At 36.7% G+C, this 27,871-nt stretch overlaps 1 protein-coding gene across 3 annotated transcripts in view; it reads left to right on the top strand.

Moving 5' to 3' along the window:
• Nucleotides 1–27,871, top strand: part of ZMYM4 (zinc finger MYM-type containing 4) — a 167,482-nt gene that overhangs the window by 67,948 nt on the left and 71,663 nt on the right. For 2 of the 3 annotated variants that reach the window (XM_018041376.1, XM_018041385.1), the window contains exons 3-5: nt 23,923–24,447; nt 26,134–26,195; nt 26,547–26,717. In XM_018041376.1, coding sequence (XP_017896865.1) covers nt 23,923–24,447; nt 26,134–26,195; nt 26,547–26,717 — 758 coding nt within the window. Of the gene's footprint in view, nt 1–23,922; nt 24,448–24,467; nt 24,780–26,133; nt 26,196–26,546; nt 26,718–27,871 lie in introns of those variants that run through there. The other variant, XM_018041393.1, reaches the window with a different exon arrangement.

Consider the following 27,871-nt stretch of genomic DNA (forward strand, 5'->3'; position numbering starts at 1 on the left):
GGAGTTCCAGTTGAGCTATTTCAAATCCTAGGGATGATGCTGTGAAAGTGCTGCACTCAATATGCCAGCAAGTTTGGAAAACTCAGCAGTGGCCAGAGGACTGGAAAAGGTCAGTTTTCATTTCAATCCCAAAGAAAGGCAATGCCAAAGAAGGCTCAGACTACTGCACAGTTGCACTCATCTCACAGGCTAGTAAAGTAATGCTTAAAATTCTCCCAGCCAGGCTTCAGCAATACGTGAGCCATGAACTTCCAGATGTTCAAGCTGGTTTTAGAAAAGCCAGAAGAACCAGAGATCAAATTGCCAACATCCGCTGGATCATGGAAAAAGCAAAAGAGTTCCAGAAAAACATCTATTTCTGCTTTATTGACTATGCCAAAGCCTTTGACTGTGTGGATCACAAGAAACTGTGGAAAATTCTGAAAGAGATGGGAATACCAGACCACCTGACCTGCCTCTTGAAAAATCTATATTCAGGTCAGGAAGCAACAGTTCGAACTGGCTATGGAACAATAGACTGGTTCCAAATAGGAAAAGGAGTATGTCAAGGCTGTATCTTGTCACCCTGCTTATTTAACTTCTATGCAGAATACATCATGAGAAACACTGGGCTGGAGGAAGCACAAGCTGGAAACAAGGTTGCCAGAAGAAATATCAATAACCTCAGATATGCAGATGACACCACCCTTATGGCAGAAAGTGAAGAGGAACTAAAAAGCTTCTTGATGAAAGTGAAAGAAGAGAGTGAAAAAGTTGGCTTGAAGCTCAACATTCAGAAAACGAAGATCATGGCATCTGGTCCCATCACTTCATGGGAAATAGATGGAGAAACAGTGGAAACAGTGTCAGACTATTTTTGGGGGCTCCAAAATCACTGCAGATGGTGACTGCAGCCATGAAATTTAAAGACGATCACTCCTTGGAAGGAAAGCTATGATCAACCTAGATAGCATATTCAAAAGCAGAGACATTACTTTGCTGACTAAGGTCCGTCTAGTCAAGGTTATGGTTTTTCCAGTGGTCATGTATGGATGTGAGAGTTGGGCTGTGAAGAAGGCTGAGCACCGAATAATTGATGCTTTTGAATTGTGGTGTTGGAGAAGACTCTTGAGAGTCCCTTGGACTACAAGGAGATCCAACCAGTCCATTCTGGAGATCAGACCTGGGATTTCTTTGGAAGGAATGATGCTAAAGCTGAAACTCCAGCACTTTGGCCACCTCATGCGAAGAGTTGACTCTTCGGAAAAGACTGATGCTGGGAGGGATTGGGGGCAGGTGGAGAAGGGGACGACCGAGGATGAGATGGCTGGATGGTATCACTGACTTGATGGATGTGAGTTTGAGTGAACTCTTGGAGTTGGTGATGGACAGGGAGGCCTGGCGTGCTGTGATTCAAGGGGTTGCAAAGCATTGGACTCGACTGAGCAACTGAACTGAGATGGAAATAAATGTAGATATATCTGTCTCTATATGTTCAGGTATTCTGTGGCTGATGCTTTCATTATTTTTGGTGTCTTTTGAAAAGCACAAGTTTTAATTTTGAAGAAATTCCATGGAGTTCCATTTTTTGTTGTTCAGTCACTCAGTCGTGTTCGACTTTCTGGCCCCATGGACTGCAGCTCGCCAGGCTTCTCTGTCCTTCACCATCTCCCGGATCTTGCTCAAACTCATGTCCATTGAGTTGGTGATACCATCCAGCCATCTTGCCGTCTGTAAGACCCTTCTCCTCCTGCCTTCAGTGTTTCCCAGCATCAGGGTCTTTTCCAATGAGTCTGCTCATTGCATAAGGTGGCTAATGTATTGGAGCTTTAGCATCAGTCCTTCCAATGAATATTTGGGGTTGATTTCCTTTAGGATTGACTGGTTTGATCTCCTTGCTGTCTAAGGGACTCTTCTCCAACACCACAGTTTGGAAAGCATCAATTGTTCAGCTCTCAGCTTTCTTTATGTTCCAACTCATACATCCATACATGACTACTGGAAAATTTATAGCTTTGACTATATGGACCTTTGTTGGCAAAGTAATGTCTCTGCTTTTTAATAGGCTGTCTAGGTTGGTCATAGCTTTTCCTCCAAGGAGCAAGTGTTTTTTTAATTTCATGGCTGCAGTTACCATCGGCAGTGATTTTGGAGACCAAGAAGATAATCTTTTTTCTGATTGATTTATTTTGATACATTTTTGAAGATTAAATGTTTTGTATGTTTGGTTTTATTTTGGACTCATACTGTTCCGAGGATCTATATGTCGTTTGTTATGTCAGTACCACATTGTATTAATTACTTTAGTTTTATATTAGATCACATAATCTAAGCCATTTTTTTCAAAAGTTGTTTTTCCTATTCCAGATCTTTTGGATTTTCATGCAGTTTCATAGAAACACCTTGTTGTTTTTCTATAAAAAACCTTCCTGGGATTTTTATTGTGATTCTCATCTATAGATGAGTTTGGGGAGAATTGACATCTAAAAGGGTTTTCCCGTTGATGAATGTTTTGTATCTTTTAAAAAATTTATTTAGATCATCTTTCCTTTTAGCAGGACTTGGTAATTTTTAAGTATGAGTCTTATGCATATTTTGTTATCCCTATACATTTAAAATTTCTTGTGCTATTGTAAATGAAATTTTAAAAATTATATTTGCTGATGTATAATTTACATATAAGATGTACTCTATCATGAAATCATTTTTAACTTTTTACTTCAAAATAATTATGGGCTTATAAAACAAGTTAGTATAAGCCATCCATCTCTTCTTAAAATTTACTTTGTCTGTTTAACTCCTGTGTATTTACACAGACATTTTAGAATCAACATGTAAAGGTATATAGATAAACCATTGGCTTTTTGATTAGAATTGTGTTAAATTTGTGGATTAATTTGGAGGAGAATTGACATGTTAAATAGGTCCATGAGCATGGCATATTTCTGAGTTAATTTAGTTCTCCTTTAAGTCTGTAAATAGTAAATTATTAAATTTCTAAATAACCTTTTATAGTTTTAGTCTATAGATTTTACATGTATTTAATAAATTAGCATTACTGTTTTTCTTTTGGTCTTTTAAATATTTTGCCTCAATTTTGTGTGTATATGGATAAATTAAGGGACAGTTTTCCCCCATACTAGCCAGTTTTTCTCTTCCAAGTCCGTTAATAACAGTCCATCCTTTCCTTACTAATTTGAAATTTAACATTCCTATTTTTTATTCTATTATAATGATTAAAAAATTTTTTTTTAATTTTCCAGTTGATCTTTATTATCTTTGTAGATGCCTTTTCTCGGGTTGAGGACTTTCTCTTCTCTGTATTTGCGAGATTTTTTTCATGAATGACTATTTTGTCAAATGGTTTCTTTTCATATGCTGAAATGATCATGTTTTTTTCTTTATTGTGTTAATGTGGTGAATTGATTTTTTAATCTTAAACCCACCTTGCATTCATGATATAAATCATACTTTGTCATAATCTATTCTTTGTTTTATATCTTTTAAAAACCAATTTGCTGATATTTTAAGTATTCTGATTTTTTAGCACCTATATTTATGAAGGATATTTGTATGTAGTTTTTTTTTTTTTTTGTCGCATCTTTCTCTGGCTTTGGTTCCAGGGTAATAATGGCCTCATAATATTAGTTAGAAAGTGTTCCTTTCTCTTACATTTGCTGAAAGAGTTCATGTAAGGTGGGTATTAACTTCTTCCTCAAGTATTTAATTTATCAGTGATGTCATCTAATCTTGATATTGTTCATATTTTCTGTTTCTTCTGTGTAATTTACACCTTTCAGGGCATTTTCTCATAAGTCAGCAGTCTGGTAGAACTTTCTCTGAGTATTGAAATGTCTATGTTGTACTACACCATTAAAGTATAGGAGCCACTATCTGTGGCAGTAGAGTACTTGAAATGTGATTAAGTGCAGAACTGAAGTTCTAATTTTATTTAAGCATGTAGCTGGTGAGTTACTGTACTGAATATTATAGATCTAAGTTGTTAATTCATTTCCATAGAATTATTAATAATTTTTAAATGTATTGTCATATACTATGAATAATAGTTTCAGTTTATGTTCATAGTTTTAAAATTTTTTTCTACATAGTTGTTTGTAGGGAATTCCCTGGTGGTCCAGTGGTTATTAGGACTCTGAGCTTCCACTGCAGGGAACCTGGATTTGATCCCTGCTCGGGAAACTAATGTCCTGCAAGCTTTGTACTATGGTAAAAAACACAGACCCAATTGGGAGATATAAGGTTTTTTATAATATTAGCTGATTTTTACTCTAATGAAACGTTTAGTGCTGTCCTCTTTTACTCCTGAGGATTGGTAATTTGTGTCTTCTCTATCCTTTCCTCCTCTTTGTATTTTTTATTAAAATATTTTAAGTGTAAAAATACACAAATTAAAATTTACGATTTTTATAATTTTTAAATGTTCAGTTCAGTGTTATTCATTACATTTAGATTGCTGTCCAGCTAGTGTATTAACTTTTCATCTTGCAAAACTGAAAGTCTGTACCTATTACGCTCCCTATTTATCCTTTCAGCTGTGTCATCTACCTCTTTACTGTCTGTCTCTATGAATTTTACTCTTCTGGGTACCTCATATAAGTGGAATTATACAGTATTTGTCTTTATGGGACTAGTTTATTTCATTTAAAATGATATCCTCAAGGTTCATCTGTGTTGAAGCAGATGTCAGAATTTCCTTCCTTTGTTCAGCGGTAAAGAATCTCCTGCCAATGCAAGAGACATGGTTTTGATCCTTGGGCTCCAAAGATCCCCTGGAGAAGGAAGTGGCAACCCACTCCAGTATTCTTGACTGGGAAATCCCATGAAGAGAGGATCCTGGCGGGCTGCAGTACATGGGGTTGCAGAAGAGTCAGACAGAACTTAGAGACTGAAAGCAACAACAGCGACAATATTTCATCATATGGATATACCACATTTTATCAGTTCAGTCAGCAATGGACACATACTTGAATCGCTTCCATCTTTAAGCCATTGTAAATAATGCTGACTTCCCTGGTGGCTCAGACAGTAAAGCGTCTGTCTACAATGTGGGAGACCTGGGTTCGATCCCTGGGTCAGGAAGTTCCCTGGAGAAGGAGATGGCAACCCACTCCAGTACTCTTGCCTGGAAAACCCCGTGGACGGAGAAGCCTGGTGTTCATGGGGTCGCGAGGAGTCGGACACGACTGAGCGACTTCACTTTCAGTTTCTTTCTTAAGCCATTGTAAATAATGCTGCGTGGTGTACAGGTATAAATATCTCTTACAGACCATGCTTTTTATTCATTTGATATCATGTGGTAATTCCATTTTCAACTCTTGAGAAACCGCCGTACTGTTTTATATAGCAGCTGTGCCACTTTGCATTCACACCAACAGTGTGCAAGGGTTCCAGTTTCTCCACATTTTCACCTATGTGGTTATTTTTGCTTTTTGATAGTAGTTAGCCTACTGAATGTGAGTTGATCTCTGATTTCAGTTTTGATGTACATTTCTCAAATACTTAGTGATGTTGAAGATCTTTTTCATGTATTTGTTTGCCTTTTTAATTTCTCTCTGTTTATGGTTAGTTTGTCTAGAAGCTTATCATTTTTGTTCTTTTTGAAGATCTTGCTTTTGGTTTTTCTTCACTGTTTATTGTCTGTTATATAGATTTTTCTTTTTATCTTCATTGCTCCTTCTGTTTAGTTGGCCAGATGTTCATTTGCTTTTAAGTAAAATTAAAAGACATTAATATTTTCACTTTTACCAAGAACTTTATTGAACAGTGTATTCACCAACCAAATAAAACTTTTTGGCCAACCAAATGAACTTTTTGGCAAGCCCAGTCAATACTTGTGCTTAATTTGTTTTTTTTTCTTGCTTCTAAAGGTGGAAGTTTAAGTCATAGGTTTTAGATGCATAAGTCTGTAAGTTCCCCCTCTAAGGACTTCTTTTATTGCCCTTCTCAAGTTTTCTTGTGTGTTCATGAACTTCATTAAGTTCATGTGCGTGCATGCATGCATGTTAAGTCACTTCAGTCGTTTCTGACTCTTTGCGACCCTATGGACTGTACCCACCCTGGCTCTTCTGTCCATTGGCATTCTCCAGGCAAGAATACTGGCATGGGTTGCCATGCCCTTCTTCAGGAGCTCTTCCATACCCAGGGATCAAATCCGTGTCGCTTACATCTCCTGCATTGGCAGGTGGGTTCTTTACCACTAGCACCACCTGGGTAGCCCCTATTCAGTTTATAATATTTTCTAATTTTCCTTGTGATTTCTTTTTTGACCAGTCACTTTTTTTAAAAGAAGTTTTTTATTTCTAATTATTTGGGGTTTTTCCACATGTGCTTTTGTTACTGAGTGCATTTTAGTCAAAGTAAATATTCTGTATGAGTTCCATTCTTTGATAATTCTTCCGTACAATGTTTCCATCACTTATCATGTGATCTATATTGGTGATTATCCCATGATTATTGGAAAAGAGTATGTGTTTGCCATTTATGGGTTAAGATTTTATAAATGTCAGTTAGGTTCAGTTGGTTGACAGCGTCTTTTTGGGTCTTTAATATTTTTATTGATTTCCTGCTATTCAATTAATGGCAGAGAAGTGTTAAAACTATCCAGATATTACAATAAAGTTATCTATTTTTGCCCTTAAATTTTATTCATTTATTTATTTTATTTGGATACATGGGATCTTCTTTGTTGCACTGTGGCATGGGGGATCCTTAGTTGCTTCATGCAGAATATAGTTCTCTGACCAGAGATCGAACCTGGGCTCCCTGCATTTGAGAGCAGGGAGTCTTAACTACTAGATCACCAGTGAAGTCCCTATTTTTGCTTTTAATTCTGTTTGTTTCCAGTATTCCTTTTCTAGGTCTAGGTTTCCATCCGGTGTCTTTCTTTAGGAAGAACTTTCTTTAGCATTTCTTGTCATATAAGTCTGCTGATAATACATTCTTTCATATATAACAATAATAATACAGTTTTTTTTTACTTCCATCTCCTCCCATTTACTATTTTCATCTGTATAGTCTAATGTGCAGTTAACTCATTCAGTTAAATTTTCATTTCAGATATATTTTTCAGTTTTAGAAGTTTCTTTTTTAAAAATATAGTTTCTACTTTTATTCTCATTAAGATCATGCTTTGCATTGAATCTTTCTACTTTTTTTACAATAACTTTTAAAGTATTTTCTGCTAATCTAATCCCATCATTTATATTCTTTCTGGCCCCATTTCTGTTGGCTGAATTTTCTTCTGGTTATGATTCTCATGTCTTTTTCAAATGTGTTACAGTTTTTGATTGGATGCGGTATATTGTTAATGTTACATTAAGTGTTAGATTATATTTTATATTTCATATTATATTTCCTTTAAGGAGCATTGAGTTTTATTCTGACATGCAGTTTGCTTTGATTCAGCTTGATTGTTGTTTGTTTGTTTGTTTGTTTTTTTGAGATTTGCTTTTAAAGCTTGTTAGGACAGCTCTAGGGTTGGCTTTTGTAGCTCACTCAGTAAAAAATCTGCCTGCAGTGCAGGAGACCAGGGTTTGATCCCTGGGTTGGGAAGATCCCCTGGGGAAGGAAATGGCAACCCACTCTACTATCCTTGCCTGGGAGATCTCATGGACAGAGCAGCCTGGCGGGCTGCAGTCCATGGGGTCGCAAGAGTCGGGCACGGCTAAGCGACTGACACTAATACCAGTCCTACTTTTAATGTGTGACTTTTTGAGGTCTCCCTTGATTCTCCTTGTTGTTTGACAAGGTTTCTTTTTTTTTTTTTAAAGATAGGCTCTAATTTTTAGAGCATATTCTTAGGTTCATAGCAAAATTGAGCAGAATGTACAGAGTTCTCATATGTTGCATTCTCTCACAGAACCATAACCTTCCCCACCTTCTCATGTGTGTCTTACTGTTCAGCCAGAGAATTTCTAGGGCTCTTTCAGTGTATATTTGTCTCTTCTTTTTGGTGGCGTGTCCTCCAAATACAATCTGCTTCAGTTTTCTCAGTCTCTTGTCTCCCCAGTGTACTGAGCCTGATGTGCTCTGCTTGAGTTTTCCCTCTGTATACTGGACCCTGCTAAGTGTCCCCAGGCAGAAGGTGGAGGCTACTCACTCAGTAGTTCATTTTGTTGGAGATCACAGTCTTGTGTTTATTGTTGTCCATACTTTGGGTATATTTGTTTTACATATTTCGTCAAGTGTTTTATTCACAGCAGAAGGGTTATTCTGGTACCAGAACTCTGCTAGACGTGCAGGTAGTTTAGTGATAGTGTATTATACCTAGTGCCTAATTTGCAGTTGCTTGTTCTGAATCATTTTGGCTGTAACTCAGAGATAGGGCTGTAGATAATTGCCCCGAGGGCTTTGCTAAGCCTATTTAGTGCCGTATGTTTTCCTAGCATGATGCAAATTATACTGTGTGAACTACACTCAGCAATATTCCTATAGATAGGGGTCAGGAAGCCTTTTTTATAAAGGGCTCAATGGGAAATATTTAAGCTCTGTAGGATGTAGTCAAAAATAGGGTCTCCCATGTATTCTTCTCTTCCTCCTCTTCCCTCCCCTCTCCCCTACTTCTTTCTTTTACTGTCTCAAAAATGTAACTATTCCTGGTCAGGGGCCATCCTTTGATTAAGAGTTTACCAGCCCCTACTCTAGATAAAGTTGTTCAAGTGGGATTTTTTCTTTCTGTGTTTAAATCTCTATTGACTTTGTTGCAGGTAATATGAGATAGTAGAATTGATGTTTCTGAGTTTAATGAGTTCAAGAGAGTAACAGCATGAAATGGTTCTAAGTTTACTAATGCCTTTGAAGGCAGAAAAGTGAAAGTTACTCTAGTTCTACAGCTTTAAAGCTCTTAAAAATGGCTATTTTACCCTTGCATTTGTTTCCCAGTTAAATTGGTTGGGATAAAAAGTAAGGTTCAGGACTAGAACAGATCCTTGTTTATCTGTATAGAAAAGGATATCAGCTAAATTTGGTGTGGCAAGAAGGGAGAGAAGATGAAAATTAAAACATTGTGTTTTATATATAACAACTGTATCACAGAAATTTAGAATTAGAAGGAATAACAGGGAAGTTGTAGAACTGTAGATTGGGGCACAGTTGGAACTGGCTCCTCATACCTCTGTAGAATTGTGCTTCTGCAGCTATTAGTATGAATTACTTTCGCTTTTATTGTTTTGTTAACATTTCATTGTTTTCTCCTTATAGAAGTAATATACTCTCTGAAATGTTATAAAAATATATAAATATTTTACTGGATTAAAATGTATGATATTCTGTTGTAGTGATATGCTTCAGTTTTAACAGACCCTGGACAGTTTTTAGGTTCATGCTGAATATATCTATTTATAGACATCTCGAATCTTCTTGATCATTGCTTTCAGAGCACTGTAAATATCAATAACCATTCAAAAACAGTAGTCTGCTATATTTGCTTTAGCTGTCCTACAGTAAAGAACAAACAGTTACTTGTTTTATAATGTGTGTTAAATCTTTTTTTAGCTCTAAAAATAGTATACAACTGGACTATTGAAATTGACAAAATCTAACCAATTTATATCAGAGGTGTTAGAAGTGTTCACATTTGTCAGTCACCTTTTAGCAAATTATAAAGTCAAGTTATTCTGGATATTCCCATTTTTCCCCAGTGTGGGAACAAATAAAAGCAAAATTTAGTGAAAAGTTCTGTGAATCTCACTTGGGAGTCTCATCTCTCTTCATTGAATGTATAGAATCATCAATGGCATTCTTTAATAATTCCACAGTAACAATACATATTTAAATGAAAACAAGAAAAGAAAGCAATGATCTCGAGTCATGACTCCCTGAGAAAACTAATTCATTTTCATTAGCACTTAATATGGATTATTTTTGAACTATCATAAATGGTTCATAAATGGTTCATCTCTTGCATGGTGGTAGATCATTCAGTAGTTCATCTTTGTTGATTTAACATTCAGAGGGATGGTTTACCATTTAGGGTTTTGTGAAAGAAATTCAACCATCTGATGAGAGATTGGACTTGATGAAGATTGCTTTTAGCCTCCGGGTATAGTTTTTTATTATCTGAAGTTAATTATGCCTGGTTCAAAAAACTAGAGCCTATTACCTCAAATGTGGTAGGGTATTAGCATCACCTAGAGCTGGGTTAGGAATCAGATCTTTGACTGCCACCCTTGACTTCCCGAGTCAGAATCTTGAGAAGTTAATTTAGGAATCCGTTTCCAAGCTCACCAAGAGAGTCTGATATCCAGTAACTGTTGAGAAGCATTGCTTCAGTTCAGTTCAGTTCAGTTCAGTCGCTCAGTCGTGTCCGACTCTTTGCGACCTCATGAATCGCAGCATGCCAGGCCTCCCTGTCCATCACCAACTCCTGGAGTTCACTCAGACTGAAGTCCATTGAGTCGGTGATGCCATCCAGCCTTCTCATCTTTTGTCGTCCCCTTCTCCTCATGCCCGCGATCCCTCCCAGCATCAGGGTTTTTTCCAGTGAGTTAACTCTTCGCGTGAGGTGGCCAAAGTATTGGGGTTTCAGCCTCAGCATCAGTCCTTCCAATGAACACCCACAACTAGTTTCCTTTAGAATGGGCTGGTTGGATCTCCTTGCAGTCCAAGGGATTCTCAAGAGTCTTCTCCAACACCACACTTCAAAAGCATCAATTCTTCAGCACTCAGCTTTCTTCACAGTCCAACTCTCACATCCATACATGACCACTGGAAAAATCATATCCTTGACTAGACGGACATTTGTTGGTAAAGTAATATCTCTGCTTTTCAATATGCTATCTAGGTTGGTCATAACTTTCCTTCCAAGGAGTAAGCGTCTTTTAATTTCATGGCTGCAGTCACCATCGGCAGTGATTTTGGAGCCCCCAAAATAAAGTTTGACACTGTTTCCACTGTTTCCCCATCTATTTCCCGTGAAGTGATGGGACCGGATGCCATAATCTTCGTTTTCTGAATGTTGAGCTTTAAGCCAACTTTTTCACTCTCCTCTTTTACTTTCATCAAGAGGCTTTTTAGTTCCTCTTCACTTTCTGCCATAAGGGTGGTGTCATCTGCATATCTGAGGTTATTGATATTTCTCCCGGCAATCTTGATTCCAGCTTGTGTTTCTTCCAGCCCAGCGTTTCTCATGGTGTCCTCTGCATAGAAGTTAAATAAGCAGGGTGACAAGATACAGCCTTGACGTACTCCTTTTCCTATTTGGAACCAGTCTGTTTTCCATCGCCAATTCTAACTGTTGCTTCCTGACCTGCATAAAGGTTTCTCAAGAGGCAGATCAGGTGGTCTGGTATTCCCATCTCTTTCAGAATTTTCCACAGTTTATTGTGATCCACACAGTCAAAGGCTTTGGCATAGTCAGTAAAGCAGAAATAGATGTATTTCTGGAACTCTCCTGCTTTTTCCATGATCCAGTGGATGTTGGCAGTTTGATCTCTGGTTCCTCTGGCTTTTCTAAAACCAGCTTGAGCATCAGGAAGGTCACAGTTCACGTATTGCTGAAGTCTGGCTTGGAGAATTTTGAGCATCACTTAACTAGCATGTGAGACGAGTGCAATTGTGTGGAAGTTTGAGCCTTCTTTGGCATTGCCTTTCTTTGGGATTGGAATGAAAACTGACTTTTTCCAGTCCTGTGGCCATTGCTGAGTTTTCCAAATTTTCTGGCATATTGAGTGCAGCACTTTCACAGCATCATCTAGGATTTGAAATAGCTCAACTGGAATTCCATCACCTCCACCAGCTTTGTTCATAGTGATGCTTTCTAAGGCCCACTTGACTTCACCTTCCAGGATGTCTGGCTCTAGGTAAGTGATTACACGATCGTGATTATCTGGGCCGTGAAGATCTTTTTTGTACAGTTCTTCTGTGTATTCTTGCCGCTGCTTCTTAATATCTTCTGCTTCTGTTAGGTCCATACCATTTCTGTCCTTTATCAAGCCCGTCTTTGAATGAAATGTTCCTTTGGTATCTCTAATTTTCTTGAAGAGATCTCTCATATTTCCCATTCTGTTGTTTTCTTCTATTTCCTTGCATTGATCGCTGAGGAAGGCTTTCTTATCTCTCCTTGGTATTATTTGGAACTCTGCATTCAGATGGGTATATCTTTCCTTTTCACCTTTCCTTTTCGCTTCTCTTCTTTTCTCAGTTATTTGTAAGGCCTCCTCAGACAGCCATTTTGCTTTTTTGGATTTCTTTTCCATGGGGATGGTCTTGATCCCTGTCTCCTGTACAGTGTCACGAACCTCAGTCCATAGTTCATCAGGCACTCTATCAGATCTAGTCCTTTAAATCTATTTCTCACTTCCACTGTATAATCATAAGGGATTTGGTTTAGGTCATACCTGAATGGTCTAGTGGTGTTTCCTACTTTCTTCCATTGAAGTCTGAATTTGGCCGTAAGGAGTTCATGATCTGAGCCCAGTCAGCTCCCAGTCTTGTTTTGCTGACTGTATAGAGCCTGTCCATCTTTTGCTGCAAAGAATATAATCAGTGTGATCTCAGTGTTGACCATCTGGTGATGTCCATGTGTAGAGTCTTCTCTTGTGTTGTTGGAAGTGGGTGTTTGCTATGACCAGTGCATTCTCTTGGCAAAACTCTATTAGCCTTTGCCCTGCTTCATTCTGTACTCCAACGCCAAATTTGCCTGTTACTCCAGGTGTTTCTTGACTGCCTACTTTTGCATTCCAGTCCCCTATAATGAAAAGGACATCTTTTTTGTGTGTTAGTTTTAAAAGGTCTTGTAGGTCTTCATAGAACCGTTCAACTTCAGCTTCTTCAGCGTTACTGGTTGGGGCATAGACTTGGATTACTGTGATATTGAATGGTTTGCCTTGGAAACGAACAGAGATCATTCTGTTGTTTTTGAGATTGCATCCAAGTACTGCATTCCGGGATCTTTTGTTGACCATGATGGCTACTCCATTTCTTCTAAGGGCTTCCTGGCCATAGTAGTAGATACAATGGTCATCTGAGTTAAATTCACCCATTCCAGTCCATTTTAGTTCGCTGATTCCTAGAATGTCAACGTTCACTCTTGCCATCTCCTGTTTGACCACTTCCAATTTGCCTTGATTCATGGACCTAACATTCCAGGTTCCTATGCAATATTGCTCTTTAGTTCAGTGATCCTCAAACATTAATGTGCATCAGAAGCAAAATTATGTAGGAGCTCTTGTTTTTATTTTATTTAAAACATTTTTTAAAATTTATTTTTAATTGGTAGGTGATTGCTTTATAATATTGTGATAGTTTCTGCCATACATCAACATGAATCAGCCATGGTAGACATTTTTTAAAATTGAGATAAAATTGACATATAACACTGTATTAGTTTTAGATATATAACATAATGACTTGCTATATGTCTACATTGCAAAATGATTACCATAACAAGGCTACTTAACATACATTACCAGTGCTGTTTTTTTTTTTTCTTTTTTAATTTCGATGCTGTTAGAAATCTGTTTTACGTTGAGATCTACTTGTGTGTGTTACAGTATTTTATAGCGTTACTTATTATGGCAGAAAGTGAAGAGGAACTAAAAAGCCTCTTGATGAAAGTGAAAGAGGAGAGTGAAAAGTTGGCTTAAAGCTCAACATTCAGAAAACGAAGATCATGGCATCTGGTCCCATCACTTCATGGGAAATAGATGGGGAAAAGTGGAAACAGTGTCAGACTTTATTTTGAGGGGCTTCAAAATCACTGCACATGGTGCTTTCAGCCATGAAATTAAAAGACGCTTACTCCTTGGAAGGAAAGTTACGACCAGATAGCATATTGAAAAGCAGAGATATTACTTTACCAACAAATGTCCGTCTAGTCAAGGCTATGGTTTTTCCTGTGGTCATATATGGATGTGAGAGTTGGACTGTGAAGCAGGCTGAGTGCTGAAGAATTGATGCTTTTGAAGTGTGGTGTTGGAGAAGACTCTTGAGAGTCCCTTGGACTGCAAGGAGATCCAACCAGTCCATCTTAAAGGAAATCAGACCTGAATATTCATCGGAAGGACTGATGCTGAGGCTGAAACTCCAATACTTCGGCCACCTCATGTGGAGAGTTGACTCATTGGAAAAGACTCTGATGCTGGGAGGGATTGGGGGCAGCAGGAGAAGGGGCGACAGAGGATGAGATGGCTGGATGGCATCACCGACTTGATGGACATGTGTTTGAGTAAACTCTGGAAATTGGTGATGGACAGGGAGGCCTGGCATGCTGTGATTCATGGGGTTACAAAGAGTCGGACATGGCTGAGTGACTGAACTGAACTGATTGTGACTCTGAGCTATGTTTTCTGTTGTAGTCTATTTAAAAAAAAATTACAGCCCTGACTCATTAATGAATTGACACTTTCAGTTTGAAAGAAGAATGATTTGTTGTATTCTAATTATTATCAATTTCCATGAAAAGTTTTCTGTTGGTTATTGGCCTGTTAATAGCCAATATGCTTTTTTACCTTAGGATCATAAGCTGAGATTACAATCTTTTTGTTACTGTAAGTGTTCCAAATTCTGGGAGATGGTAGGGACAAGGAGGTCTGGTGTGCTGTAGTCCATGGGATCACCAAGAGACACAACTTAGCTACTGAACAGCAATAAATGTGCCCCAATGAGAATGAGGGCCTGTCATTAAGGGAGGAAGCTAGAATGACTGTTGAAGAGCATCTAGTAGTTTCAGAAGAAGACAGCTTCGTTTAGCTTTTGATTAATTGCGTGCTTACAAGAGTCAGAATTTCCTAAGCTTGTTTATTCTAGTGGTACTTTTTATTGTGATTAATTTTAGTTGTACCATTTTTGACAATAATGAAATTTCCTCTGAAAAGTAAAATTGTTTCTGTGAGTATTTTTAATGCTTTAGGAAGATTTAACTCGGTCAAGTCAGTAAAAACGTGGAGGTACCTGTATTTTCTCATTCCATTCTACAGAAACCAAAGTTGCGATCTGAAAGGTTGCATTAGAGCTGTAATTTGTTCAAGGAAGAACTCAAATTAGCAAACCCATTTCCAAAGTCTTACTGATCATCAGTGATAGGTCAATGTGCTTTTTTTATACATACCAAGTAGAAATAAATGTTTAAAGCGTGTATGTTTCATTTTTAATTCCTGACTTTATTGGACTTTTAACTGGTAAACTATATTCCTGATCGTATAGTTTAAAGGGGCTTTTATTACTTTGTTGTTGCTGTTCATTTGGTGAGTCATATCCAGCTGTTTGGAACCCATTGACTGCAGCATGCCAGGCTTCCCTGTCCTTCACTATCTCCTAGAGTCTGCTTATTGAGTTGGTGCTGCCATCCAGTCATCTCCTCTTCTGTCATCCCCTTCTCCTCCTGTGCCTAATCTTTCTCAGCATCAGGGTCTTTTCCAATGAGTTGGCTCTTCACGTCAGTTGGCCACAGTATTGGAGCTTTAGCATCAGTCCTTCCAGTGAATATTCAGAATTGACTTCCTTTAGGATTGACTGGTTTGATCTCCTTGCTGTCCAAGGACTCTCAAGAGGCTTCTCCACACTGCAATTTGAATGCCTCAGTTCTTCAGTGCTGAGCCTTCTTTATGATTCAACTCTCACATCTGTTTATGACTACTGGAAAAACTATAACTTTGACTATATGGACTGTTGTTGGCAAAGTGATGTCTCTGCTTTTTAATATGCTGTCTCGGTTTGTCATAGCTTTACTTGCAAGGAGCAAGCATGTTTTAATTTTGTGGCTGTAGTCACCATCTGCAGTGATTTTGGAGCCCAAGAAAATAAAGTCTGTTGCTCCTTCCATGTTTTCCCCATCTTATTTGCCATGAAGTGATGGGACTGGATGCCATAATCTTAGTTTTTTGTATTTTGAATTTTAAGCCAGCTTTTTCACTCTCCTCTTTCATCCTCAGCAAGAGGTTCTTTAGTTCCTCTTCACTTTCTGCTATTAGAATGGTATCATCTGCACATATGAGGTTGTTGATATTTCTCCCGGCAGTCTTGATTCCAGCTTGGGCTTCATCCAGCCGTACATTTTGCGTGCTATGCTCTGCATATAAGTTAAATAAGCAGGGTGACAATATACAACCTAGACGTACTCCTTTCCCCATTTTGAACCCGTCTGTTGTTCCATGTCCAGTTCTTACTGTTGCTTCTTGACCTGTATACAGGTTTTGCAGGAGGCGGGCAAGGTGGTCTTATATGTCCATCTCTTTAAGAATTTTTCAGTTTGTTCTGATTCACACAGTCAGAGGCTTTAGCATAGTCAATTAAGCAGATATTTTTTTTGAAATTCCCTTTTTTTATGATCCAAGGGATGTTGGCAGTTTGATCTCTGATTCCTCTGCATTTTCTCAGTCCAGTTTATACATTTGAAAGTTCTCAGTTCACGTACTTTTGAAGCCTAGCTTGAAGAATTTTGAGCATTATATTGCTAGCATGTGAAATGAATGCAGTTGTACACTAGATTGAACATTCTTTGGCATTGCCTTTCTTTGGGATTGGGATGAAAAGAAACTTTTCCCAGTCCTGTGGCCACTGCTGAGTTTTCCAAATTTGCCGGCATATTGAATACAGCACTTTCACAGCATCATCTTCTAAGATTTGAAGTAGCTCATCTTGAATTCCATCACCTTCACTAGCTTTGTTCATAGTAATGCTTCCTAAGGCCCAGTTGACTTCACATTTCAGGATGTCTGGCTGTAGGTGAGTGATTATACCATCGTGGTTATCCAGGTTATTAAAACTTTTTTTGTATAGTTCTTCTGTGTATTCTTGCCACCTCTTCTTTTTTTTTAAGTTATTAAATTTATTTGTTTTTAGGTGAAGGATAATTGCTTTACAATACTGTGGTGGTTTCTCCCAGACATGCCGTGGTTTGAAGTCATATAGCAAATTCCCATTGGCTATCTGTTTACATATGGTAGTGTATATGTTTCTATGTTATTCCCTCCATCCATCCCATCCTCTCATTCCTCTCCCTCCCCCTGTGTGCATGAAGCTGTTCTCTATGTCTGTGTCTCCACTGCTACCCTTCAGATAGGTTCATCAGGACCGTCTTTCTAGATCTGTATATATGCATTCATACACAATATTTGATTTTGTCTTTCTGACTGACTGCTCCTTGTTTAATAGGCTCTAGGTTCATCTACCTCATTAGAACTGACTCAGATGCATTTCTTTTTATGTTGCCACCTCTTCTTAATCTCTTCTGCTTCTCTTAGGTCCTTGCTGTTTCTGTGCCCACTTGGAGATGGTTTTGTCACCACCTCATGTATAGTGTTTCATACCTTCGTCCGTAGTTCTTCAGGCACTCTGTCTGCCAGATCAAATCCCCTGAATCTATTTGTCTCCTCTGTTGTATAATCATAAGATTGTATTTTGTTGTAAACAAATATCATCTCCTAGAACTATTTCAGTGTCAAAGCAAAATGCTAATTTAAAAGTTTAAAAGGAACCAAGATTACCTTGCTTTTATGCTTGCTGTTATTTATTTTTGCATTTTGTTGAGTTTGTGTTTTTTCTTTTGATCCTTTGTTTATTAAGAGAGAAAAACAGTGTCAAAGTTATTGGAGAACCATAACTTCTAAGGTTGAAATTACAATTGACAGTATTTTATTTCTGAAAGTTATCATTTATTGAAATAAAAATATATGAAATTAATTGAGTAATACATTGGAAATGAGTAATAGCCTTTTCATAATGTTCATTTATGTAGCTTCCTTTAATGGGTTCTTTAGTTGGTGGTTGTACCTTAAAGTAAAATGATTCTTGTGTATGGTATACAAATAACAATATGCCACTAAATCGAAAGCAAAAAGGAGGACAAGGCATAAAAGCTCATTTGACCTCATGAAATTTATTTTCATACTCAAACACAAATATTGTACTTAAGTGCTTTATATAACTTCATTCTTCTTTCTGAAAATCTTAACAGCCTACCTGCATTTAACCAGTATGCTCATTTTATTTTTTCACAAAGGAAATTTATGTACTGATCACACCCCTGTTGCACAGATTTTCCCTTTTACTAGTTTTTCCCTTTTTTGAAAAAATGTTTGTTTATTTGGCTGCACTGGGTCTTCCCAGGTGGCACTAGTGGTAAAGAACTTGCCTGCCAGTGCAGGAGATGTAAGAAACTTGAGTTTGATCCTTGGGTTGGGAAGATCCCCTGGAGGAGGGCATGGCATCCCACTCCAGTAGTCATGCCTGGAGAATCCTGTGGGTAGCGGAGCCAGTGGGCTATAGCCCGTAGGGTTGCAAAGAGTCGGACATGACTGAAGTGACTTAGCATGCACGGGTCTTGCTTGCAGCTCTCAGGATCTTCAGTTTCTGTTGCATCACACAGGATCTTTAGTTGCATTATGTGAGGATCTAGTTCCCTGATCAGGGATCGAACCTAGGCCTGCACTGAGAGCACGGAGTCTTAGCCACTGGACCACCAGGGAGGTCTCCTCACTCTGTTTTTTTTTTTTTTTTAAATAATTTTTTCTTATTGGAATATAGTTGTTTTACAGTGTTAATTTCTGTTATACAGCGGAGTGAGTCAGTTATATATACACAGATAGCCACTCTTTTTTAGATTCTGTTCCCACTGTTATTCCCTCTTTATTGAATCATTCCTAGGAGTATGCTATAAGCTGTGATAGTCTTCATCTTAAAAAACAAAACTCCCCCCTCCAAAAAACTACCCAAAACAAAGAAAGCAAAAATACAGAGTCAGAAGAACTTTTCAGTCTCTATTTAGTCCAGTTTCTGCTCATTTTCTTTAATTTAGAGCAAAACTCCTCTGTAGAGTTGTTTGTACTTAAAGTTCTCTCCTCTGAGTCTCTTTATGGGATCACCCCACTCCAGCTTTTGTGTATGCATTTTCCACTGATAAAGCTCCTGTCAAGTAAGAAGTTTGTTTCAGCTTTGCCAATATTAATAATCAGTCTTCAGCCTTCATTTTTCTGTGCTAGCTCAGCAGCATTCATTAAGGTTGGCCACTTCTTTCTAATTGAAATATTTTCTTCACTTTGCTTCTATAATATCACCCCCCTAATTTTCCTCCTGCCTCATTGGTTGTTCCATTTTACTCTCTTTCCCTGATTCCTTCCTTTCTACCAGATTTCTAAAAGTTGAATGAAGTATCTCAGGACTCTCAGCTCTCTTCCATCAGTAGTAAGTTCAATCACTAGGTTATCTTAACTAGTCGCATGAACTTGAAGTACCATCATTTCATCTATGACTCCCAAATTTATATATCATTTTTTGACAAGAGTTTCTTCTTTACCTCGTTAATATGTCCAGTTGCCTTCTTGATATCTCCATTTGCAACTTTCATAAGGTTTTCAAAATTAACAGGTCCAAACCAAACTATTCATGCCACCCCTCTCAGTCTCTTCCTCCTTTAGTGTTTAGTCTCAAGACATGGCACCCTTTTCTGCTATTTTTGACTCCTTTCATATACAGCTTCTCGTATACCACGAAATGCCTCTACTTTCAAATTATATCTAAATCTGAGTACTGTTCCTCACATCCACCATTCTATCCTGGTCTGAGCCACCAGTTTTTCCTTGGATTACTGCAATAGCCTCCTACATGATATCCTTGCTTCCCTTCTTCACTCCCTGTAACATTTAACAGCTTTAAAGTAGTCTTGCTACTTTACATCCTGTTCCTTGTAAAACATAAATCATATTATTTCCTTTTTGGGATCTTTTTTATATGGTTTGGAAATTCCTAATATATCTGTCCTGCATTTCCTCTTTTATAACTTTAAAGAACTCTTCCTTACACTTATTCACTTCCAACCATATACCATTTTTTCCCTCAAACATACCGATCCAGTTCAGTGTCTAAAAATTAGGTAGGAATCTTTTGTGAGTAATTTGCTTTCAAGTGTTTCATTATCCACTTGTATCCCCAAATACAATTTAGTGTTGCATTTTTTCTGTAGATGTAGGCTCTGAGAAACAGAACCTATTTCTTTTATTTGGGCCACAAGGATGAGTACAATTCTGTTCTGTTTAATTCTGTATGCTAATATAACTAACATAATTTAATCTCATATGCTTTTATTCAGCCTGTAGATATATTGTGTGATAACTATCAAAATTGCAATTCAAATTAGATAACTTAATAGCAAATGCCACCTCTGAAAATCTTGAGTGCATTCTCAAATGAAAATAAATTTTGTTTTTTCAATAGATAATAGATGTGCTTCAAAACTCAAGATAAAAAAGGATATGCTTTGAAAGTTAGTGTTTCTGTTTCATAGCCACCTGATTCTGGTGTCACAGAAAATCAGTGGAAGGTATATTTAACGTCTACACAAACATACACATAAATTATAAAACATATAGCAGTGATAGCCTAATATATATATGTATATTCTTTCTCAGTTTAGGTATTTTTACTAATTGACTCTGAGAACTCTTATAAAGCTGCCTCATTCTTTTTACCAACTATATAATATTCTGTTATAGGTATGTACTATAGTTAATTGAGCCTCATTGTTGAACAGATAGACAATTTCCAGTCTTTGCTGTTTATTCATGTTCTTTTTCATAGATCTTTTTGAGAAATGTCTATAGGATAAATTCTTAGAAATTGAATTACTGGATCAAAGGTATGTGTAAAGTCTCATAACTATTGCCTGGTTACTTTTTTTTTTTTTTTTTTTTTTACTGATTGTGCCATCTTATACTTTGCCTAATAAGGATTATAATAGGGATTCCCTACTACAGGGATTGGCAAACTTTTTTCTCTTAAGGGACACATGGTAAATATTTTAGGCCTTACAGCTCACATATGGTCTATGCCACACTCTTCTTTGTGTATTTTTTGGCCTCGGGCCATAGTTTGACAGCTTTGGCCAATAGCATAGCTGCCAGGCTGTTATCAAAACCTTAACTGGATTAATAACTTGTATTTCGTTTATGAGCAAAGTTCAACCTTAGTGTTTCCTTTCCTGTGAAATGTTCATTTAGATCCTTTGCTTTCATAAATGTATTTGTTTTTGGTATCTTTCCTGAACTAAGAGTCCGATATTCATCCATTAGGGAAAGGATCTGTTGTGATGTAAAGTGCACTAAAATGTTTTTGACAGCTTTGTCTTTGATCTTTTGGTTTGCCTTATGTTTCCTTCTCGTTAGGAATTTTTTATAATTACACTTGGTCTTTTATTCTTTTACTCAGTCAGTCTTTTATTCTAGGTTTTGTGTCATTCTTAGGCTTTTCCCTAAAAATAATTCTTCCATTTTTTTTTAATATTGGTGTTTCATTTTTTTATGTCTCAAAGGTAAATACATCTGGACATTATTTTGGTGTGAGTTAGAGATCCAGTTCTTTTCAGGTGGTTCCCCTTTCCTCCCAATATCATATCCTGAATTTAAACATAAAGATTTTGGAAGTCTCTTGGCAATATTACTTTTTAGATGATTTCTTATATACTATAGTACTTAGATTAAAATGTTGATCATAAGAATGCATATTCTTTCATTCATTAAACAGTTACTGAGTATATACTGTGTGGTCAAGTAGTAAGGATAAACTTCTGTAGAGAAGGCTGTAACCGTGACCTTTGGTTGCCTTATGATCTGGTAAATTTATCTCACTATGTGTGTGTTTTAACACCCTGCTTCTTTATATTTTCTCCCTATTCTGTTACTGGGAAAATTTTCAAATAAAACAGTCTAAAGAATAAGAATAGTATAGTGAATATCTGTGATGTTGTACATACTTTCTTTTCCCTCCATGCTTTTCTCTGTGTGTTATACTATGTGAAAGTAAGTTGCGGAAATTCCTATGAGTTTACCATCTTTATTTAAAATCAATTAGTTACATGAAAATGGTGATTTTCTAATTTTATTATTTTCTCTGTTTCTCTAGTTGTCTGAAGAGAGGGAATCATAGCTATCTTTTTCATCATCATATCCTTTAGAACCTAGCAGAGTAGTTACCATGAAGCGATTTCCTAATAAATAGGTGCTGAATGAATGAATGAGTACTTTTAGGCCAAGGGATATTTTTGAAGGATTTCAAGTGAAGATAGAATGTGGAATGGTTAATGGTTTCAAAAGATAATTCTGATATCTTTATGAAGGGGGCAACTTGAAGAAAGCTTTCATTTGGACCCTATATTATATAGTTAGGACTTGATTAGAAGTAATCCAACTCAGATCAGTTTGAACAAAAAGAGAAATTTATCCTGGATCGTGGAACTCAGGGAATGATTTGAAGATCCAGCCACATGAAATAAAAGCAAAGCTGTTGGTGCCACTAATATTTTCAGTTTTTGCTTCACTTCGTGTTTTCACCAGTTCTAGTTTGTTTGCTCATGGACCAATTAAATATGGTTTGAGGGCAGGATTTGTAAGAATATGGTTGCCTGCTAGATATCCTGTGGATTGAGTTATAGTGCACTGTCAATAGGAAGAGATGTGAAGTGTTGGAATGGTACCAAAGAAGGAGATGGATTTGAAAGAGATATTAATACAGTTAACAGAATTTGTCCCAAGAGAAAGGAAAATTGGAGTGAGTCTTTTTTTAAAATCTTGATCAGTCTGCTGATTTGGCATTGCTATTAATTAAGTGACAGAAATAAAGTGCAAGAAAGTATTCTTGGAATGGAAACATGATGAATTTGATTTTAGAGGTGTTAAGTTGAAGGTTCTTAGGGGTCCGATAGAAGCTAGTTGAATATAGACATCTGAAGTTTGGAGGAAAGTTCTAAGCTAAAACATTTGGGAAGTCATCAGCAAAAGTCAAGGCTATGATGGTGAATAAAATGGTCTAAGTATATAAAATTAGAAGAGAATTGGAATATTGAACACATAAAGTAGGAAGAGAAGAATGGAATAAATTAATAGAATAGTAAGTGAAGTGAGTGAAGTCTCTCAGTGGTGTCCAACTCTTTGCGACCCCGTGGACTGTGTAGCCTACCAGGCTCCTCTGTCCATGGGATTTTCCAGACAATAGTTCTGGAGTGGATTGCCATTTCCTTCTCCATAGAATAGTAAGGAAAATAGAAAATAGTGCATGTCAAAGAAACCAAAGTATTTTATCTGGGAGGGATATGACACATAAAGATTGAAAGAATAATTGAATTTGGCATGCGGAAATCATTGATCTTAATGAGAGAGGTTCCAGTGTGAAATTGGGAACCAGACTGCAGTAAGTTCAAAGGGTTAATGACTGGGAGATGAAGTAGAAACAAACCAATGTAAACTTTTCCCCTAGCAGTTTGTGAAAGAAAGGTGAATTAGGGCAGGAAAAAGAAATACAGGACTGAGTTTTCTTGTTTGTTTTATTTTGGAATGGGAGAGACTTGAGCATGTAGTTCAAACAGTAAACAATTTTTAATATTTATTCTGGCTTGGATGAATTTTATTTTTATGCTTTAATATTCACCACTGTGAATAGTAACTGCTGTGTTTAAGGGTTAGTGTAGGGAAATTAGGACTCTGAGGTCAGAGAATTGGGTTCTAATCTCAGCTCCCCAGAATAGTCTCTATGATAACTATAATTATCACTTTCATATTCCCTTCTGTGTGTCAGTCTCTGTTAGTAGGCCCTTTATACATACTATCATTAAACCTCACCACAAATTAATCTGCAAGGTGAGTATTATACTGTTTTATAGATAAGGAAGCCTTAGAGGTTCTTCTCAGGATCACATAGATTTTCAGTAATTATGCTATGATTCCAACACACAGATGTCTCATTCTGAAGTTGGTACTCTTTCTTTCTATATTGCGTTGACTTTCTTTCTAACTTAAAATAGTTTCTCAAGTTTTATGTCCCTGTTTCCTTATCTGTCAGATAGGGATATCTGTCACACCTATTGAATACTGCAGTATTATTATCTATATTTTGTTTGAAAAGAAAAAATATATATAATTTGTTAAATGCCAGACAGACCTTATAAATATGGTCATCTTTAGCACTATCATTTGTCTAAACAGTATTTTACTTTTTAAGGTGGTGGTATCATGGATACAGAAATGTCTGAAGATATAGACCACAACTTAACTCCTACCCTTGACAGCATGTCTTATGGAATGCCGAATCAAACAGGATCTGAAAATTCATTGCTGGATGAAGATGATTATTTTTTGAACTCTGGGGATCTTGCAGGAATTCCAGTCGTTGGTAGTGACAATGAGGATGAACAGGATTTTAGTTCAAAGGACAATCTTGTTTCTTCAATTCATACTGATGATAGCTTGGAAGTAGAGAGAAGAGTCACACAGCATGAATCAGACAATGAAAATGAAATACAGATTCAAAATAAATTAAAAAAAGACTTTCCTAAACAATTTGATCAGGTTTCTGTCTTTAAATCAATACGGAAAGATTTTAGTCTAGTAAGAGAAAACAGCAAAGAGACATTTTCTGGAAAGGAGAAAAATAGAGACCTAACTTATCATGAACGTGAAAAACGGTTGGATAAACCCCATAAAGAGTTGGATTCAAGGTTGAAAAGCAGTTTTTTTGATAAAGCAGGTAATAATTGTTGGAATAGAGCCATAAAACACAATAAATAACAACATACTGATAATAATACAGCTTTTATTACTTCTGATACTAAGCAAAGTGTGAACAGTTAAATTCATTGTAAGCTTGTCATTTTTCTTTTATCCTTGTTCTTTGCAGAGTGACTGAATTTCTCCCAGTAACTATTGGTAATGGTATAAATGGTTGAAAAATAGCTCTAAACCTCATTTCTCCCTCCCCTGGTTGCAATATTTTGATGAGAAGGCAAGATACTCGAATCACCTGTTCATTTTCTTTGGTTGAACATTGGAACCTGAAGTTGGATTTAACTTCTTTGTGCTGTAAGCACTAATTCAAACTGCTGTCCCACCAATTAGTCCAATTTAGGGAGGGTTTTCCTTTTTGATATCATTTCTATTTTATGTTTTAAAAGTTTCTTAAGACTCCTCTTGAGCCTCTTTGCCCAGCATAGCCTATACTTTAGCTTCAGTTCCATTCTTGAATATATACATTTTCTTATTTCTATGCCTTTCTTTTCTCTTGCTGTTCCATTTGCTTGCATGTCATTTTCTCTCTTGTATATGTGCCTGTAAAAGTGCTTCTTATCTGACAATACCTAACTCATAAACCTCTTCTACCCTGTGGTCATCCCTAATCTCGCTGCATCAAGAATGTTTGTTTCCGCATCTATATTTCCATAGCATTTTGTTTATGCCTCGTTTGTTTATAGTAATTATCACACAGTATCATAGCTGTTTGTTTTGCCTTTACTTGTTAGTGTGAGAGTTTATTGAGGGCCGGACTGTATCTTACTCATTTTTGTGTTCTTGGGGCCTAACCTGGTGTAGTGAAAATAGTAAAATTTCAATGAATATTCAATAGGTGTGAAAGAAAGCAAGGTTGAATATACTAGTCCTTGTGTTACTATTTCTTCTGACAGTGCTAGGAAAACTATGATAGAACAAATCAGTATCATTATAAAGAACAATTAGTTTAAGTATCTATTATGTACAAGGGTATACTGTATTTTTCAGTATATATTATTTAATGTATTTTCAGTATGCCTAGAAGGAATAAATTATATGGGTACTTATCTTCAGGGAACATAATGTCTAATAGCAGAATGGACAAGTCAAGTAGTTGAAGTGTTAATGACCAGTTGAATAGCATAAAATTTAATTTATAATTGAAGACAATGGTAGAAGAGTTTTTAATAAAGCAGTACAATAATATTTCTTTGAAATAACTGAAACTGTGTTTTAGGTATTCTTAGAAGAGAAATTATTTTTAACTTAGTGGACAAGGGAAGGTTTTCTAGAGGAGAGGTGATTTTTGAACTGAGCTGAATCTGGAAGACTGTGTAAAGATTAGGATAGTGGGGACTTGGAATGATATAAGCAGAGATGGGGAAGAACAAACTTAAGTAATTTTTAGAACATGGTGAATAAAGTAACCACTTTATTTAGGTTTGAGCAAGGAAATAGTGTGAGGTGAAGCTAAAAGCTAGGTGGGGCCAGATTGTTTATTTTGAGTGAAACTGCCTTGTGGGTATTTTTTGGTACCCTTTTCACTCTAATGAGCATCTTTGTTGGAAAGAGAGGTGATTATCAAGTAATAGCTTTGTAGGTCACTCTTTGTAAGATTTGTTATTCATATACATATGTTTGTTTTGTTTTGTTTTTTTTCTTTCAATAGCTAATCAAGTTGAAGAAACATTACATACCCATTTACCACAAACCCCAGAAACAAACTTTAGGGTAAGTTTTCAGTGTGTATGTAGATTGCTGTAACTGTGGCAAGTGTCAAAGTTTTCTTTATGTGATTTTCTAAACTGTAACTGTATGTATTAGGAGGAGCACTGGTTTTTTAACATTTCCTTTATTATTTGGATAAGGACATCTTTGGAGATGTGCTAAGAAGTCTTTGCTCTTAGATTCTTTATTTGTATTTGATATTTGGACATAGATCACATTTACTTGTAAGCATAGGGACTCTTATGAACATCCATAGAGTTCTTCATTTCCAATGAGCTTTTCTTTGGGTGTTAAACCTGAAGAGGAATAATTTAAAAATCTGAATATTTATTAATCCTTTATATTGTGTTTTAGGATTCCAGCTATCCATTTGCCAATAAAGAATCCATTGGTTCGGAACTGGGAAATTCCTTTGCATCAAATATTAGAATTAAAGAAGAACCTTTGGATGATGAGTATGACAAAGCAATGGCACCACAGCAGGGACTACTAGACAGAATTAAAGATGAACCTGACAATGCTCAAGTAAACATTTCACCTTTTTTCCCCTCTTTTTTTGGTTCCACACATGAATTATTCATTCAAGAAAGGAAGTTCTTGATTAAGAAGTGTTTTGTGGATGGGGTGAGAGGAGACTCTTAATGAAGGTTGAGGAAATTGAATTATCTTAAGAATAATACTAAGGAATCAACCAGAGTTACAGGAAACTTTTTCCAAGTAGTAATTAAGGCTTCTAATTCACTTTGTTCCTTAATAACGCTGTTCTGTGATTTTTAACAGTTTCAGTGAAGGATTAGGGAAAGTGAGTCTTCAAGGATTTGAGATTTATAATAGCAGACATGGCTGAAGTTTATGGAGGTTTATGAGTTTATGGTGTGATTGTTTATTTAAGGTAGTAATAAGCCTTTTACAGTTATTGCTAATGAAGTATGTAAAGATTTAAGTGTTTTTCAGGAAGGATTAATGGCCAGGTTATCTTTGGAAGAGTTAATTGATTGAGGAACCAGTTCTGTAGATCAGTGGGTTGAAGATAAAGGAGACTTTGATGGGTGATACAGGATTCCAATTTTGAGGTGTGTGAGTAAAAAGGGTAGGGATAGAGCTCTGTTATTTTAAGGTTGTTCTGGAGATGAAAGTTGGAGAGCTCCTGTAACTGTGAAGTCAGTGAAGTTATCCATGCAGTTAATGACATAGCAGTGGTTGGAACAGAATAAAGACGGTGTAATCATTTAAGAATATAGAAAAGGACCAGGGGATGAATATGCAATAGCAGCAATTGTTTGAGGATGTTCTGTATTTTATACAGATGGTGTGAGTGCAGAAGCTGAGAAGTAAAGATTGCATGAATTAGCTGTTTTTTTGAGATGACATTTGATCTGGAGAAAGCTTACCTTTCCCTTTCTTTTATATTAGGGTGGTTGAGAATGTGAGACTGTGTGGAAGAGATTTTTTTCACTCAGATGTCTCTAAGCAGGGTTTCTCAGCACTGTTGACAGTTTGAGCCAGATAGGTCTTTGTAGTGAGGGGCAATACATCCTAGGCATTATAGGATATTTCGTAGCATCCTTGACCTCTACTTACTAATTGCCAGTAGCACCATGTCCTCAGACATTGCCAAATGTCCCCTGGGGGACAAAATCCTCTGGTATTGAGAGCCACTGTTTTAGACTAGGAAAAGG

This window comes from Capra hircus, chromosome 3, assembly GCF_001704415.2.
Source record: "Capra hircus breed San Clemente chromosome 3, ASM170441v1, whole genome shotgun sequence".
Classification (NCBI taxonomy): Eukaryota; Metazoa; Chordata; class Mammalia; order Artiodactyla; family Bovidae; genus Capra; species Capra hircus.